Source organism: Branchiostoma lanceolatum, chromosome 2 (genome assembly GCF_035083965.1).
Source record: "Branchiostoma lanceolatum isolate klBraLanc5 chromosome 2, klBraLanc5.hap2, whole genome shotgun sequence".
In the NCBI taxonomy this organism is placed as follows: Eukaryota; Metazoa; Chordata; class Leptocardii; order Amphioxiformes; family Branchiostomatidae; genus Branchiostoma; species Branchiostoma lanceolatum.
In genome coordinates, this window is record NC_089723.1 from 26,460,410 (window position 1) to 26,479,178 (window position 18,769).

An 18,769-nucleotide genomic window follows, 5' to 3' on the forward strand; every position below is an offset into this window, starting at 1 on the left:
TCGGCTGGCCGTAATTTGCGACATGGGATCTCGGTTGAAGAGGGCAGCGTAGCGTCCCCAACCGGCTAATCGCGTCCGGCTCTTGTAACCAGAAACAGAACACAAGGCGGAGGGAAACAAGTCGATTGCCGGACTCTTCATGGGAAACGCGGCGTAAAGTCGGCGGATCTTACGTTACCGTGTCCACACAAAAGGTGATTGTCGACGACACAGAGGATTTCTCAATACTGAAGTATAACGCCACCTTGCCTGGACTAGACACCGTACACCAAGGGTCGTCATCACAGCTCACCTTAATGAGGAGTTTACTAAACACGTGAAGAACGTCTCCGAGGCGGTAGCCATTAACGATCGCGACGTGAAGTACGGGAGATCGCGTCTGGGGTTTCTCTGTTAGAGGACCGCCGCCACTCCGACGCTGGACTGTGGGGGAGGGACCGCATACCTGAGGGGGCAGAAGTATTGTTGCCTCTGACTGCATTTGTTCACTGCTGAAAGACATTCACGTCCCTGTTCAAAGGTAATAGTGGAGAGGATACATTATATTAACGTGTTTTCCCGTGACACGGAAGATTACCAACTAAGATGGGCAGCATTTTGATGGCCAACCACGTTAACCACAACCACGTCAACTCGACCCCACTGCCGACCCCGACACTGAGCGTCCCGCCCGGTCTTCACCTGACGACGCCGACCCTCAGCACCCGGTCCCGACACTCCTTCTCCCTTCGTGACGCCGGTCTGTCCGTGACCGCCTCCCGGGCAGCCCTCCGTGTGGACCGGCAGCTCCACCTTCTCGGTCTGATCAGCGTTCTCTCAACCTTCATCGCCGCCATTGCCGTTCTTCTCATATTCCAGTTGATCCAGAAACAGGAGCAGGCGGCGACGCTGGCGTCCACGCTGTGGGTGTCGCGGGCTGCGTACGACGGGCTGGTCGACGCCGGGTTGGGCGTAGCGACGTTGGTTGCCGTCTTGGACCTGTGCAGCGTCATCGTGTGCGTGACGCAATGTTACCTGTCCTCACGTCTGTCCAGTTCACTTCATGGGGAAGAGAAGTAAGTCACTGTCTCAACTTTTCTTCTATCTCATTTACTTATTAGTTTTAATGGGACATTTCAGATAAGTTTTATCTTCAAACATTCCAGACCAGTTCATAATTTAGAGTAATACCCCTGACCTTGAACAACTAGCAAATTCATTGCCTTTGACATTCAATCCTTGAACTTGTCACGCCATCCCTTCCTCCCAGATATAACAATCAACAGAGATGGAAATGGACAAGTTATACACAATCGCAAACCATATATACATCTCAAAACAACGACATTCGCCCTTAACCACCACAAAAAAGGTGCTACATCAGTTGTTGTCCTCCTTTCAGCCCTGTTGGGTTCCAGGTTGCGGCCACTAGTAATCCCCTGAGTACAGTCTGTTTGAACTGCAACATGAGTGCTATTGTCACCATTCCCAGGATACAGACGCCGTCGCGTTGAACTGTGACGTTTCCTAAAGCCCACATCCATTCATCGCGTGACGCCGTGATCCATATAAGACTTACCCACCCAGAAAGAAACGTGGTACACTAGCAACATTCCTGGCATTCTTCTCAGGTCTTGCCCAAATGACTTGAGTTGCTGTAATGTTATATGTCACATGGAATAATAGAGTGAAGGATCGGGTCAGGGGGACAATTGACTCGCTCAGAGGTCGTGAACAATTTGACCCGCACCTTTTCAACCTCCTTTTAAATACGTCTGACAATAACGGGTCTTTTAAAATCAGTTCTCTTATGAGCCTCAATCACAGCTTTGTGTTATGATATCAAAACTCCCCCAAGAATACGGTCTCTTGGAGACCGATGTAATGAATATTTGACGATGTTCAATATTGACTTCTATTTGGTATAACTATAATAAGGCAGTTGCCTTTACTATTAAAATCAGGCACATATACGCCAACAATGCACACTACTTTATGTACTGTACTCTGAAACAGGCATGAATCGTTGGAATCGATCATTGGAAAAACATCTGTGACGTTTGTAAGACAAACCAAACTACTTGTAATACTACGTTACCTACGTAAGGATTCCCAAAGTAAACATAGTATCACATTTCAAGACAAGGCGATCTTAGATTTTCTTTGGGAATTCTTGCCACGAAACTCCATTTGTGCATTTCTAAAAAGCAGTCAAGATGTCACAATGAGAAATGTGACATAGATGCATGCACCCCTTACACCATAATCTACGAACGGTCCCTTAACCTGTTGCTAAGATGACTAGGTGGCGGCGCAGGTGTGTAAAATGTGTCGCGTTACTGTCAGAACCTGTTGATTCTTAGCACAAGACTACAAGTTGATCCTTGGTTATACCAATACGCAACTCGACACGTTTATTTTCTTGGTGTGGCTATCAAATCTTGTATTCTCAAACTCGGAAGAAGAAAAAATCTTTTGTTAGGGTACAGATTCACAAAACAAAAGCAGGTCTATAATTGCCCTAAGAACAGGTCTTAGAGCAATTATAGACCTACTTCCAGCTGTGTTATGTGTGAAAGGTTTGAGATTGCAAAGTACGCCTGCGATTTGGAGTAGATGCGTTTCAGTGACAACGCTTAATGTACTTATTCTGATGCGTCCCATGTCAGAGATCTTTTCAGAACTGTACAAACATTTGTAATCTTAAATAAACATGTCACAGGGACTGTCACAATTGATTCGGGTCAATCAGGCAGCAATTACCTCCGTAATTACAGGTAATGTACCACAGGTGTACGCCTTATTGGTCAGCTGGCCTCAGGCGATGGAAAACAACTTTTGTACACACAGGAAAACAGCCAAACGATAGTCTGTCCCACAAAAGATATATCCCTTTCATCTAACTTCGGGTACGGTTACATATGTGTGATGAACTATCATCATAGGCTTATTGGTGGGGCGTGTATTCATTCAAAAGCCACGCTGACTTGATTGTATGGATTATATCCCATTGGCACCTCGAACTGAGGTGAACGGGTGAAAAAAAGAAGATATGGCAGAACAAAAGATGCCTTAATTTAAGGTATCGCATGCGTAGATCATACCTAGGCCTTACAACTTTGTGTTGATGACTCTGACAGAGGAAAACCTTAAAGGCACATTGAGGATAACACCAATGGTTCTAACAGGTGTTTTGTCTTCTTGCGTCCTTTCAGGTACTTGTAACTGTTCATTCAAAAGCTAGTAATTAAACGGGGTAGACACGAAGACTAATTCACATCCCCCCTCTACCCAGGGTGTACAAACTACTGAAGAAATCTGTGGGAACGAGATTCATCGCCACGGCATCGTTCTTTGTCAGCATACCGCTGTTGTTCGTCGGTAAGTAACGTTATGATGATGTTCCAACATCCCTATGTTCCGACACCCCAACATTCTGACAACCCTATGTTAGGGTTAGGGAGTGTAGGAGCATAGAGGTGTTGGAGCATAGGGCCATCATGTTTATCCCTTAAGGACATTCATGGGGTCGTTTTGATTGTATAGTATTTCCATTTCACAAATCCCTCCATGCCTTTAAGAGGCTACACTTTGCCCCTTCCTCTCCCATAAATATACGATTCCTACCGCCCACTAACGAACACAGTACTTCATATCCCCCCAACCATTCAGGGGTGGAATTTTTTTTGACGTCGTCGTCTTTGAATACAGGGAAAGCTTTTCAGACAGTGTTCTGAATACATTAGTCTGTCAAGCTTGCATTTCTGGCGGTATTACGGATATTGCATCTACCATAAATACCACGTTTTTAAAAATCCTGGATATGATACCCTGCGGATTTAGGTCAAGTAGCGTTAGATGGAGTCATTGATTGATTCATCTCACAAAGTAATCCTGTTCAATGTGTAGTACGTATGGTCTTGTGATTCAATATCTACCTAGCCCGTTGTGAAAGTTCCGATATTGTGATGACATGACGTGTTGTTGTCTCTCTCCCTCTCTCCAGCCATCGGCCTGTTCATGGTGCTACAGACGCACTCCTTTCCGTCCATCCTGGGGCTGTGCATCCTGGGAGCCGGGCTGTTGTTCGTCAGTTTCGTTGTTGTCATGAGTTGTTACACGTGGGACAGGGAGACGGGAGCGTCCAAATACGGCAGCTACACGTTAGACGCTGGCGGGAATAAACGCCTGGACTCTCAGAGCAGCGAACTTTCCACACTTGTATAACACGCGTTGGACCAAGTTTTAGTCAAGTGTTATCTTCTTGAGTCTTCCCTCGAGGCGGTGGGTCGGAATTGGGGAAGGTATGTGGGTGAACTGTTGTAGGTAATTCTAATGCGATATCACGTGGTTTGATACTCCGGTTTGGACAAGGACGAATACACCTGCATCGCTGAGAGACAACTGCTGCAGCACACGAACGACTCCTAGCGACTGAGCTATACCATTGCACTTCGTACCACAACGCCGTACCCGTGAAGAAAGTGGATATTCTAACACCAATAGGGCTTCAACAGTTCCCCAAATTGTCACCAATATTAACTCCAATTTGCTGTAAAAATGACATTCACATGTACACTGTCATTACAAGGCAAAGGGGAAATGTGCTCAGCTCGATGAACTACCTCCCAAGGTGTAGTACCGATTATCATCACTAGATGTCGCTTCTGTACTGCACGCAACCGGACACAGTTGAAGTTCACGATGCCAGTAACTTTGGACCTACACTAAAGGCACGACAGGGTTCAACGTTTTAGTAGTGTTAATCGACATGTTGCAGAACAATTGGTTGTAAAGAGATACATCTTTATCATGATTCATTTTATGAGTCACTGGCATTGTTTGTTTTTTGTAGGGGGCATGTCTCAATTAAATTGGATTGTTGTAAATATATATGAATGAAGAGTTAAAATGATTGCATCATTTTTTGCTACAAATAGGCAACAAGCCCCTGTGGTAAAACCAGTACAACTGTATATATTAAATGACAGTGACAATTAAAAATGTTTTACTAAGTATTCTAGTATTCTTTCAACTTGAATAAAAACTAGAAAGGCAACATTTGCGAGCAAATACAGCATGTTTAGCCATACTCCTCGCCATGCAAAAAATGGACTCTCCCAAAATAACAATGGACCATTCTAAAATACTTGCACTAAAAAAATGAATCACCCCAGTCCAAAATTGAGTCTTCCAGTAGCACCTCAACACAATATGGACCAGTCCACAACCATATCCACTAATTGATTAACAAATACACTTCTGCTAAAAAATGGACTTTTTCATAATCATTCCAGCTCAAAATTGAAAAATAATTAAAGAATCCTCCCCTTGCAAGAATGGGATATTCCGTGCCATTTCCATGTAAACCAGTCGAAAAATATCCGCTGAAAATTACACTCTTGCGCATAATCAACCCAGTTCAAAATTGAATTAAAAAAGATCAACCCCAGGGAAGAATGAAGTTTTCCATAGTACATATGAAGATTTGACAGGAGACGAAGGAAATGACCAAAAACAACATATTTGAGTCAATTCAAAGTCACCGAGAGGGTTTTAGTATAATATTTGTAATATGTTTGAACTATTTTGATTAAAAGAATGTCTAAGTCACAATAGTTCTAAAGTGTTCAAACAATTAGCATTGAAACTTATAACATGTTTGAACTTATTTCACATACGTTGGAAACATTTCGAACGTAACTACACAAAAATCTCTTTTTTTAGAACAGTTTCAAACCATCTATCCAAATGTTTCAATGTTCGAACAATTTGTAACAAAAGATTTTCACAATTGCCCTCATAAACGAAGGTGCTAAGTCCTCCTGTGTGTTTCTGCCTATTTTCGGTGGCCGCGCTAGACCACCAGCGGATTTGTTTTGACGGAGCGTCACCCGCGCGCGACGATGTACACTGTTCGGCACCGCTAATATCCGGCATTTTCCCGCTCCAAAACACTCCACAAGACCCACGTTTTTAGTGTTTTGCCTCTTGTGCAACACGATTCGATTTGCATTACTAACGGGACGAAAATGATAGAAAAAATTCACCCCGTCCCGACGTCCGTCCCAAAAACATGAACGACATGAAAATATATTTTCTTACAGATTCAATCACGAAAATCAACAGCATGGGATTCCAAATTTTCGCAACGGCCGACCATTTATCATGGCTGAACTTCCTTCCAAGGCGTGCGATAGATAAACATTCCCGGCACATAATAGTCACTAGTACCAGACTAACGCAAGCTCATGATGATAATAGGGAGAAAGTTTGTCAGTGAAGTTTGGCCACCAGAGGGTACATTCATTTAACGTTACAAGCTAGCGCAAAGGGGCGAATCATTGACCTTACCGGGGACTGACTCTACTGGCCTAATCATTCCTTTTTTGCCGAATTCTACGATCCATACGCCCGTACGTAGGACATGTAGGAAGGCCTGGTGGTGGACGCTACACATCACGGGAGACGCGTGTTGGTCCGAGACAGACAGCGGCGTGCTTTCGATCGCGTAGCGGCGACGCACCGCTGCGACAACGTGCCGGACCAAAACGCCTGTCCCCAGTGAGACCATGTGTTTTGCGCGGCATGCCCCGAATCCGTCTACCATTGCTGAATGTAGCCCGATTCATAGAGGTCTATTTTGTAAGCATTATTTCATGTACCCTTCAGCGTGAGAATTCCTTGTGCAACACTTCGCTACATTATATGTTTAAGTTTCCCCGCGCACCGCCTACCACCCGCCTTTGATCATGTATGAAGTCGGCGGCAGAGAGAGATCATCAATCAATTTTGACAGGAGTGTCGCGCCAGTCTGAGGAGAAACGATCTCCCGTGTTGTGTTGAAGAATTTGGAGTTTGAAAATATCTGGAATAACTAATGCTAGAATAAACATTCACAAAATCATTGATTTAACTTGTTTTCTGTTATAAAATTTCCTAAACTGCAATTTAACCACTGAGTTTAAGGGAACATGGTGTTTTCCCGATAATCACGTTAAATGTTTATGTCCGGTCTTTCCTCCTCGTAAGCAAACTTCCAGCCAGGTGCAAGGCACTCGGGGTCAACGACCTGTAGGTCATATGTAGTATTGAAAGTGACAGAAGTGGCAAATATTGTCAAGAAAGCCCAAAATAAATCGTTTTGAATATATGTATGCCAAAAATGGGAATGTAGTCCTTTAAATATTTGTTCAAGCCACATACACAGCAAATTTCAGGTCATTCGGTTGAAATACCAGGGCGCAGGAGGCCAAGATATGCTAAAAATAGCTTAAAAACCTCGATAAAATCACTTTCAAGGTCAATATCAAAACAAGGAAAAGAACGCACATTGGTTTTTGCCTACATTACCTCTGTACCAAATTTCAGGTCATTTGGTCAAAAAATGACAGAGATGAATCGATTTGAAGATTTGACAGGAGAAGAAGAAGAAGAAGAAGAAGAAACATGAGAGAAAACAATATGTTTAGCCATACTTATGGCTAAACATAATTATCATTTCAGATAAACAAATGGCTGCTGTTTGTATTGCTTACTGCAATAACCATTACTATTTCATCCCAGAAATTGTATCAAAGTCATCGACAAGTGTACACAGCATCATTGGCTTGTCTACAATAAGGCTTAGGATATAATCTTGATGTTAGCTAGATGTTACAAATGTACTAAGTTGTCCCTTTTTTCTAAAATTGAATCCTCCCAATACATGTATCTGCTTGGAGTTCAAATCAATTTAGTCACTTGTATTGGCAGACAGAAGTCCAGTACAAAGAAACAAGGTATCCCGTTAAATACTATTGTTTTATATCTGCGCAGGAAAAGTATGAGACAAGTTTTGCATAGATCAACATCAATAATCAAAAGTGAGCGCCACTAATTTCTCAAAGACTTTATGGCCTGAACATATAATCCTTTTTATCATTTCCTCATGTACATATATATCTTTACAGCATCATTGACTCAAGTGTCCATAAAATGTTTACAACTTTCCTATCCTGCTCCTCTCGATTGTTAATAATTAATCGTACGGAGATGTTAGAACAGATGATCTGCTGCCAATTGCCCGGATTAACGACACATTAGAAAGTCTTCGCTGTGGAGGTAATGAGCTTAGCGTGATCTCTGGTCAACCTCTGTGAGCTTCCGGTGGGGGATCAGAGAGACTTAGAGGGGCTTCAGTTATTCTAACTGCACTGATCAGGTCAGGGTCTTATAATTAGTACCGGACTGTCTTCTCCAAGCAGAGGTTCCGGTCGGGGGGCTAGGAGTGGCCATGATTCTTTTGAAAGCTTTCTTTCGAAAGTTTCTCTGATGAAACGCAGACAGTCTTCTCAAATTAACCAGCTCAGGGGCGCACCCAGGGTAGTCACCATCTTAAATTTCAAACTCTCTATGCCCGGACAGGCAGACAGACAGACAGACACATACAAACATTTGTTTTCCCCCCGCACCATCCCACAATGGAACACCCTGCCTGGCACAGTTGTATCGGCTCCCACCGTTGAGTCATACCGTCCCTCCCTGGGACCTCCTGTCTCCCCCCCCCCCCCCCCCATTTTGCCCCTCGCGGGGTTATCTGGGGGGTAACCATGATGATGATGATGATAAAGGATGATTCTTTCCAAAGCAGGCTGACTGAAAAAAAGTATGGCCACTCCTAGCCCCCTGATCAAAATGTCTGCTTGGAGAATAGTAAGACTGAGGCCACATTGACTTGATTCTGTGGATTACATCAGAGCATGCATCAATCAATCGGTTAAAAAAAAGTTAATCATGTCCTCTAAGAACTAAAGGCAAATTAAGACGTGCAACGATGCCATGAATTGTTATAAAAAAATTGCAGGACTTCAATATTAGATTTAGAAGCACCTTATTTAGTGTTTTGAATTATGAAGCACATCCTAGCTCATACAAAATTTCTTCAGATATTTCATAAACTTCAAGGTCTTCATACATTATAATTTATGACACATTCTAAAACAACTGTAAATGTGGAAATGTTTGCCATTGTTTAATGCTTGTGGCTTTCACTGTGACCTCTTTACTACAAACTTAAATCACAGCAATCACAGCAAACACGATTCTTCCAACTGTGAAATTAAATCCCTGCAAACATAAATGCATTAAATATTTTACAGTATATACATACATGTACTTTGAACAAAGCACCTTTAGTTTTACTTGTGAACAATACAAATTCTGCATGAGATCAATTCCATCAAATATTAAGTGTACTCATGTCTGACTTTTTTCATTATTTCATATTCCTGCTGCTGACTTCCAGTCATGAATCGTAAAATGTAAAACTTCATGCCTCAGTACACAGCAGCCCAACATGTCTCCTTGTCTCTGATGTAAATAGCCTCATGTACATTTGAACTTGATAGTCTTTTGATGGAGGTACAGCATGTATTCAATTTGACAGGGTACATGTATGTGCTTTCCTGGATGATACATCATGTTAGAACATGAGGTTGCACATTCCAATATTGGCCCTATTCTCACATTTTCCTGCATATCATAAAACTCAAAGACTTCATTCCCGTCAATCAAAGGACTTTGGCACCAAGTCCAAGTCATCGTCCGGCGCACTTGTTGTTCTCGGGATACCGGGAACGGTCGCGGCCACAGGCAGGCCACGGAACACGGGAACACTCTCCGTCACGGGGCTCATCTGAACATCTGGTGGGTCCGCGTTGATGCTGTGCCTGTTATACAATGATATCATAATTCAGGTGCAACATGGAACAACATCTATATATATATATATATACCATAATTACATCAACCCTTGTAACCATCTATATATGTACCATGGAATAACATTGAAATATGTACCATAATCACATTATTCCTTGTCAACACTTTAATTTGTATTATCCTAAATTACTATGATCAGTGCTTGCCGTCATAGCCACAGATATAGGAACAAAATATATGATCGGATTATTGCAATGCATCGCAACCTAGAGCTCCCTCCCCTTTGGCCTACATTAAGAAGTGAAAATTTGAGGAAAAAACCCAACAATGCTGACATTTCTGGCTCCTAGTCCTTGAATCAAAATTGTTGGTTAAGTACAAGACCTTAAAATGATTCCTAACACGTGTAGTTGTCATTACCATGGTTATGAACCAACACATGACACCAGTTTGAATGTCATTCTATCCACTAAAGAACACTTGTCATGAGGTGTACGGAAGACGCAAAGGTCAGGCTGCTCTAATTGAAAAGTCGTTAGAAAATGATTTCATAAAAAGTTACGTTAGATTTAATGATGAAAGGTAGCAGATGGTGGTATCTCTCCTCATTTTCATACATCAGTCTCAGGGCTAAGGAAAAAAAATGTGTCACTCCGTTTACCCGACTGACCCTGGCAAAAACATGCCGACCCTAACCCTTTTTTTGTCCTCCAGCATTAGGGACTGAAAATTTTCGATCTGACATCTGAGTGATGAAAATTAAAAATAGAATCCAAGTAGTCATGCAAATTTTCTTACAGACTTTCTATATTCCACACTTTCTTAACAGATTAAGGCTTTGGACAGTTGATGTAGGAATGTGTAGTAAAATTTACTTTGTTCAGTTTATCAATATACAATATACAATATACAATGTACAATGTACAATGAATATCTGTACAATTATTACAACATTAAGGTGAAAACACAAGTGTCCTGATGCATTCCAGTTTTACATCGGATCACTTTGGCTGAAATCTAAAAAGAATGTTAAAATTTTTTTTTTCTAATCTGTACCTAACGACCCTAATTTTTCAGGACCGTAAATAGAAACACAACATTTTTTTCTTAGGCCTGATGAAAAGTAATCGACTTGACAATAACCACAACAAGGACAGTGATTAATCCATTGTGATTTTTCACTGCTGTTTCTGGTGTTCCACAGAAAGTTCAAAAGGAAACAGCAGGCAGTGATTGCATATTAATAAATGTCACAGTTTCTAGCAAGTCAGCGCACGTTTATCAGTGCTGCATTATTCTAACTATCAGTTGTCTAACAGTGCTAATCAGAAGTCAATGCACTACGCTTTTATCAAAAAAACCCAACAACTTGAAAACAAAGTCGGAAAGACCACCGTTATATGCAGGTTAGTGCAGATAAAATGAGTTGGCTCATGGTTTTAACTGCACATGTGCAGAGTGATGCATTGTGGGTGACATGTCAAAGTTGAAGGCCCCTGAGACATAAACAAAATACATTGGGACGTGCATTAAGGATTTTCTGTTTACAAGTTCCTGCATGTGCAGTTTAAACTGTGAACCAACGTATTGGAAGCACCCTTGTGAACTGAGAAAAACAGAGAAAGGAAACGTACCTGGTGTGTTAGACAAGGTTGAAGCAGTGAAAGGCTATAGGTGTCAGTCTCTGCTGTTAGACTATGGGAACTATATGGACCTACCCTAATGCTCTAGTGACACCACGTACCCAGAGACAGGAACTGAAACAACAGCATTGGGAACAATTTAAAACACAGGGAAACACAGTGTATATGTCTGGGTAGAGAATCATCCATCCTACCGGTAGAGATCGTCATCATTGTCTCTGTCGACAGGATGCTTGGAAAGTGTTATAATGGTGGTCTCCCATTTATGAAAGTGACATGAATCAAATGTGAAAAGTTCGGTCTTTTAAGGGAGTATTTTATTTTGAAATCTCCCATTGGCATTGCTATCGATAGAATTCTGATTGTACTAGCAGAGATCGTGACTGCAATCCGTGTTGACAGATTTTGATCGCACTCTCTACTGGGATAATCAGTGATTCAGCCAGACTGTAATTTCTACCCTGACATTTAGATGCCTGTCTACACAGCAAAGTTTATTTGGCAGCTGAACACAATATGCCACACCAATCAAATCTGTTGGTTATCTCGATGAAAAGAATGTGATGTCCAAGCTAACAATTCTGAGTGATAGTCAGAAAATACTGGTATTTACCAGCAGGATGAGGCTCCCTTGTACTGGACGATGTGAATGAACCTGACTTGACGCGAGGCTTGTTCCCTGCTCCAGCTTTTCTACTGCAAAGGGGTGAAGAGATACTGTTAAAATGGTGAAGGAGATTTTAGGCAAAGTTTCAAGCAACCATCCTGTGCCGATGTATGGTCAAACCTGTTCAAGTGACCACCTCTACATAAGGAGCACCTGTCCAATGTGATGACTTTTTGGTGGTCCCTTAGATAATGACAGAAGCATTAAGAATCCTGTCTATATTTACATGTAGTGACCACCTGTCAACATAGACACAATTTTATCGGTACCCTGAGTGGTCTTCTTGGGCAGTTAGTCTTTATTTTGACTAAACAAAATATGGGCCCCCTCATCTCTTGACGGACATTTGTTAACAGTATTTCACATGACTATAGTAACACGAGAGGATAACAAAGACTTTGAAAGTTGTCAGTATTGCCCTGTGGAAGGTGACAGATGATCACTGAAACATCGGCTACAGTACTAGTAGGTGTGAACATTTTTTGTACTAAAAACTTTGTTATCCAGTGACTTAACAACCTGAGGAAACTACTAGTATTCAAGGATGGTACATTAGATTTCCCAGAAATATGTGACTATAACTGACAGAAGCCTTGAGTTACCTTTCTTCGTTTAGTCTCTCCTTGTAGAAGCTAGCTTCCCTCAGGAGGTCGGAAATGTTGGACAGCGGCTGGCTGCTTCTCTGCACAGCTTCTACAGCACTAGAGAAAACAACAGGGAGTCATTGGTTTAACACTTTTATACTATTTTATTGTTCTTGGTGGCAAGTGTGTGTTTTGGGCACACGATTAGCCAAGAGGCTCGGGCAGCATCACTCCACTGTCATGTTAGGAATATTGTGTAGAGTGCCTTTCCCAAGGGCACAATGGGGCATGGTGAGTATTGAACCTATTGGTTCTGAGTCTAATGCTCTCGCCATGCATTACGCCACACCGAAACCACCGTTGTGCCACACCATCGCCACTAACAAGATTACTAGCCATTTTGTTCATTCAAGTGGCTACACTGCTCATCTAGAATGTTGTTTACATTACACCAACCTAATTTCTTGATTTCAGATTCACTGCTTCATGTTTTAAAATAAAAACACTGATGGTATTCCGGCTAAAGCAGTTACCGCATGTAAGTAACATGCTTGGCTTCCTAGCAGTTTTTTTTCCATTCAGGATGCATCAGAAGCTGAAAACTCTTTGAAACATTAACTGGTAGCCAGAAACAAGAAAAAAAATCAGTCATCAAAAAAATGTAAAAGTGACAAACCAAGTGCACTTATTTTCATTTTTCAATACAGACTTCTCCACTCCTATTCAATGAACTATGCAGTCCACTCCTCAACTTCACCATTAATCCTTACTTTTTCAAAACTCTGTCAAAAAATGACAAAGACTCTAGAATCCTTAGTGTTAGGCATTAATATAAGACCTACAATGCTATGCATCAAATAGTAAGAACAAAAGTATGACAACACGGCATGACAAAAACCCAACGGAAACAATCTTCTAAAAAGGACAAATCTTTCATGCAATCAAACGATATGACAAACCAGGAACAAAGCGGTGCTATTGACAATAGGATTACCCATTTAATAAAGCCAGACTGCTTGTTCGTTCGCTGATGTCCCCACAATGGTTTTATTCCATGCCTCTTTTCACGCAGTAGAAAAGCCTTTTGATCAACAAGAGTGCAAATTAATGGTTGGACATTGTGGATTTGTCAAAAAATTAGCTTCAATCACCCTCTACCATTAATCTCTATTTATGATAGACAATATTAGGATGAGTCTAACAGCATGAAAAAACCATTGATGTGCAATGAGTCCCTTTTATGAATAATTAAAATTCCCAGAATAAGCCAGATTATAGTCATGCAGGGAGCAAACAGAATGGGATATAAAATATGATGCAACGTTTGATCACCCATTGTGCGATTTAAATGTCAATGATTCCTGTGTGAAAAGACCCAAAAATTCATCAAGTCTTGAGCGCGGCACAACAATGTCGCTGACAAACTGTGCATGGGGAATAGCAAAGACAAATGCCACAAACTCGTGTGAGGGCGATGCACCACAATGGCGGTCCCCGCCTGGTATTCTACCAATGTACACACAGCAAATATTAGCCACAAAGCCGGACAAAAATTATTAGAATTTTGACTGCAATCTATCATGTTGAATTACGTCACTTGTCAGCTCAGACTTTCAAAGAGGCGGACATGCCTTTGACATGAATAACGCACAAGCATGGCAAGGGTAAGGCTGAACACTTTATCAACCATATATGGGGATACGTCAACTTTATAGTTATTATCATGGACTATACAAACATGAAGACTGTCTGGTAACTTCATATATCTTAAAGTGAAATGTTATCTTTAGAAAATGTTGAAAGAGCAGCTAAGGAATGCTAATAAGGAATTAAAATAGTACCATTATCAGAGACCAGGGATGTATATGCAACAAGCCATTTGATTGGTCCATAGCTACCCATAATCCTTAAGCTACCAAAACTTGATTACTTTAGACCCCATATCTCATGCGAGTGCAAAACAAATTGCTTGCTCCTTTCACTATGGATGTTTTACCACATACATTTTGTTTACATCAAGGCTCAAAACTACCTACATAGTACATATGCAGTTTAGTGCAGGTAAAATTGGAGTTGTGCAGGTATTTTTTACATCTTACCACACCAAACTGCACTGGCATGATATGATAAGACCAGCCTGTAACACTAAGGTGACATATATGGGTAGTACTAGCTCCGAAGTAGCTCATAGTAGTAATGCTTGAAAACAGCATGCATATGAAAAAGAATCTAATTTCGTACTACAACAATAGGTACAATGTTCAAAACATTGTTTCTTGCCAGACGAAGAGGAAAAGAAAATGATGGTGCAGGTAAAATTTGTTTTGTGCAGGTAACTTTGATTTGTTTTAACCTGTATTGGTACAGGTGTGCAGCATGTTTGAAAACTTACAGCCATGTTGATTTGATTATATGGATGACATCCGCATAGCGCATCAATGTTCGTCTGTTTCCAAAAAAAGTTTTTTGTCATACTGTAAATTGTAAGAAGCAGCTGCAAAATACATTGTAAAAACATATTTTGGAAAATGGATACTAATGTTGTAGATCTAGAATGCCAAAGTCAATTCCAAAGTCAGAGAAGAAGTTTTGAAAGAACAAAAATGAAGAATCTATATTAGGTTTACCATACTCTGTGTGTTCAGTTTTGTTCATCATTCCTGACCATGTAGATTTCATAATGAAGGCAACTTTTTTAGGGCAAACTTTTTTTATTTGCACGCTCGCATACGTTTTGGGGTTCTCTGAGGATGTCATCCGAATAATCAAATCAACATGGCCTTACACTAAGGTATGGGTTTTATGACCCAGTTGTCATCCATAACATCCATATCTTTTGCTTCCTTACCTGATGGCATACTGTGTGTCATAGACAGCTCCCTTCACCTGGTTCTCTATACTCTGCAAGTCATGCTGAATAAAATACAAAAGCAAACATGTTCAGTTCAACAGGGTTCCAAATACTGGGTGTATATGACTTTTGTGCACCCAATATTGGAGATGTGCACCTAACTTTTGACTGTGGGTGCACCTAGATATTAGTGTACAGTAATCTATGTAAAAGTACTGCTGTACACTAGTTAAGTATATACACACAAGCTATTCTTGACTTACCAGAATGAATAACGAAACTTTTGTTACACGTTACTTGTTTAAAATCTTGAAGTTTGCTATAGAATTTGGATTCATCGCAGTTTAAAAAAAACAAGCTTAAAGATGTTTTGCCACTGTGCATGCCAACACAGATCAAGAGTGCCTCATAACTGACTTCCAGATTTTACATGCGACAGTCTGGATGCCTTTTCTATCCTCTTTCCATTTTTTTCTAAGTCTCTGACATTCTACTTTATTCTTTCTTGTGCACCCCAAATTTTTCTGTGTAGCTAAATGCTTAGGCTAGGTGCATCGGTGCACTTATCTCAAACTGAAACATGAATTTCAAGCTTCGTTCATATCTGAAGTTTATATATCTCACACATAGGCCTAGGAATAGTAGGATGCTCATTTTTTTCAAAATACTAGTACATGGCAACATGTACCCTATTTGTGTAAAATGTGAGTATTTGGTGCTGTGATTTGGATGTACCTTCTGCTCTGCTAACTGTGGAAGAGACTTGTGCACATGTTCCTGTAGTCTGAACAGGGCCAGGGACGGCTCGTTGGCGATGATGTGTAAGTTCTCAGAGAACCTTTCTGTCACTGCATGGAGAACCAATTAGGTGTCATTAAAGAAATTAAAGGTACGTAATATAAGACTAGCACAATGTTCAAAGTTAACTTTCTGGTCATCAATTTAAGCCATAAATTCAATTAACCCTTGCCTTAAGCATTACATTTGTATATTTTGTAACAGTACTTACAAATTCCTTGTATTTTAGGGACTACATTGTGCATACATCAAAGTCGCTAGCTTTAAACCATTTCTCTATTTGGCAATGATACAATAAATATGGTACAAAAATCCATATTAACCCACATGGACTGATGCAGGTTAGGTGCAAGCAGACATCAGAAATACTGTCACAACTCCAATTTTACCTGCACTACCCTGCATCTGCTTGAGTATTTACATCAAGACAATGACTTTACCTTTCTTTGTCTTGTACTCAGTCTCTGGGTCCACTATGTCTCCAGCAGGGCGGGCCCCTGGCAGTTACAATGTTCAGGAAAACAAGATGTCACATTTGACTACAACAAACTTTATTGTTATGAAAATAAACGACACATGACAAAGACCAATAACAATACGACCAATAATAACAATAATAATAATAGAAAAATTAATCATTTCAAAGGCCTACATGTACTTCTAGGGTGAGAAGTGTTACGCTTTTCAGTTTATAACACCCTCAATATGAAGAAGATACAGCAAAACGAAAAGGTTACACAAAGGGGGAGGGGCCAAAACTGGCTATATCAAAGTACATATCTGTCTCTACCTCTGAGCTCAGTTTCGTATTGAGGGTAGTGCATATCGGGTCTCTTCACAGCAAAATCCACACTCAGAAATCAGGGTCTAAAAATGAAACGGAAAATGGAAGAAAAAAAAGAAGAAATCAACCAACTTAATATCCAAATCTTTGGAACAAAGTATCAAAACCAAGGATCAAAACACAAAACATTGGGACGGGGGGTGGGGATATAGCGGGAAATGGTGGACCTATCTACCTTTAAGAGGAATTCAGAAAGCTCAAACCTCTCCTAGTACAGTGAGGGTTTATTTGTGTAGAATTGAGAGTTTACCTCGCTTGTAATCTGACATAATCATCCTCACAACGTCCACATCCATGATTTTTGTCTACCTGTCCGCCATATTGGTTGAACGATGTGAGCATGCGCAGTAGGAAGTAAACAGGACGGTCCCGTGAGAGCAGATGTAATAAAACTGATATGGTTGTATGAATGAATGAATGAGTTTTTTTTATCAAAAACATCGCAGCCACATATTTTGAGTAACTATTGATAAGCCTGCTTAGAGAGATCAATAGGCATTGATAAGTTAATGATACAGTTTTGGGTTTGCTTTGGCTCGTTTTGTTCGCTCATTCCAAGGACATTATATAGGCCTATATAATGTCCTTGCTCATTCACTCATTCATTACTTTGTTCGTTTTTCCGTTCAGTCCAAGAGAAATTTTGATAGTCAAGCCAGCAAAGTCAGGCAGGGCTAGCACCTTTAGTATCCTTTACGGGTCGGGCCTTTTGGCTTATGATGTCCCTTTTTCTTGTTGGATATCACCTTTCTGATTAATATTGTACGCCGCCTGCAGTGTATAACTTGTAGCTATCAATAACACATGTGTGAACCTTATAATCAGTCCTCAATATTAGGTTCTAATGGTGTGGGTATGTATTGGCCCGAATATATTACCCTATAGACCGAGCTGTTAGACGCAAATTTCAAAATAACCGTAAAAGCCCTCCATTATATCATGATTGTCGACATAAACTTAAGGCCACAGCAATTAAATCTTATGGATGACATCCTCCGCAGACTCCAAAACTAATGAGATAGGGCGAAAAAAAAACAAGGCAGGCAAAAAAAACATGATTCCTATATTTTCAAATTTTGAGATCATAAATCTTGTTAAACAAGAATTGAGGCGACAAAATATGATATCATGACTAACAGGTCTTTTATTTCTGTATTCAACCAATGAGGTTTCATATATAATATAAAACCTCCTTGATTCAACAGTAAACATATCCTTGTAGATGTGTATACATCTCAATAGACTAACTACAACATCTGAAGCAACTACACTAGGTATTCATATGCGATGAAACACCTTGTGTATACAGCTCAATTAACTAGAACCAAGGACATTATATAATGTTCTTGCTAGAACAAATGCAGGAAACAGCTTGCTTGTTGTACCATCATGGGCAGGAACTACACTGGGTATTCATATGCAATGAAACACCTTAGACTGTCAACATTAAACTGTCCTTGAAGATGTGTATACAGCTCAATTAACTAGAACAAACGCAGAAAACAGCATGTCATACCATCATGGGCAGGAACTACACTGGGTATTCATATGCAATGAAACACCTTAGACTGTTAACGTTTACGACATGTTTGCAAATTTTTGGCATGTTGACCACCGTCGGAGGCAATTAATTTTCTTGTTTTTTTTTTCAAAATCAGGCGAAAATTAATGAGCGCGTCGATGTCATCCATAAAAATTACT

At 40.6% G+C, this 18,769-nt stretch overlaps 2 protein-coding genes across 5 annotated transcripts; one reads left to right on the top strand and one right to left on the bottom strand.

Moving 5' to 3' along the window:
• The first annotated feature begins 227 nt into the window (after positions 1-227).
• Positions 228-5,023, top strand: LOC136428254 (uncharacterized). The gene is made up of 3 exons (XM_066417627.1): positions 228-1,055; positions 3,275-3,360; positions 3,986-5,023. The coding sequence occupies exons 1-3, from the start codon at positions 586-588 to the stop codon at positions 4,204-4,206; spliced, it is 777 nt and encodes a 258-aa protein (XP_066273724.1). The 5' UTR covers positions 228-585; the 3' UTR covers positions 4,207-5,023.
• Positions 5,024-9,206: 4,183 nt separating this feature from the next.
• LOC136428255 (BLOC-1-related complex subunit 8-like) lies at positions 9,207-17,446 on the bottom strand. 4 transcript variants are annotated; one of them, XM_066417629.1, is made up of 9 exons: positions 17,319-17,446; positions 17,015-17,091; positions 16,665-16,721; positions 16,162-16,274; positions 15,424-15,488; positions 12,594-12,692; positions 11,938-12,020; positions 11,426-11,438; positions 9,207-9,689 (listed from the first exon to the last, which is right to left on the bottom strand). In XM_066417629.1, exons 2-9 carry the CDS (start codon positions 17,046-17,048, stop codon positions 9,527-9,529), a joined length of 627 nt encoding a protein of 208 aa, XP_066273726.1. In that variant the 5' UTR covers positions 17,049-17,091; positions 17,319-17,446; the 3' UTR covers positions 9,207-9,526. The 4 variants fall into 4 exon arrangements, 3 of the variants coding, with proteins under 3 accessions (XP_066273726.1, XP_066273725.1, XP_066273727.1); XM_066417628.1 differs by lacking the exon at positions 17,015-17,091 and having other exon boundaries at positions 17,319-17,431; XM_066417630.1 differs by lacking the exon at positions 17,015-17,091 and having other exon boundaries at positions 9,575-9,689; positions 11,400-11,438; positions 17,319-17,431.
• Between the last annotated feature and the right edge of the window lie 1,323 nt (positions 17,447-18,769).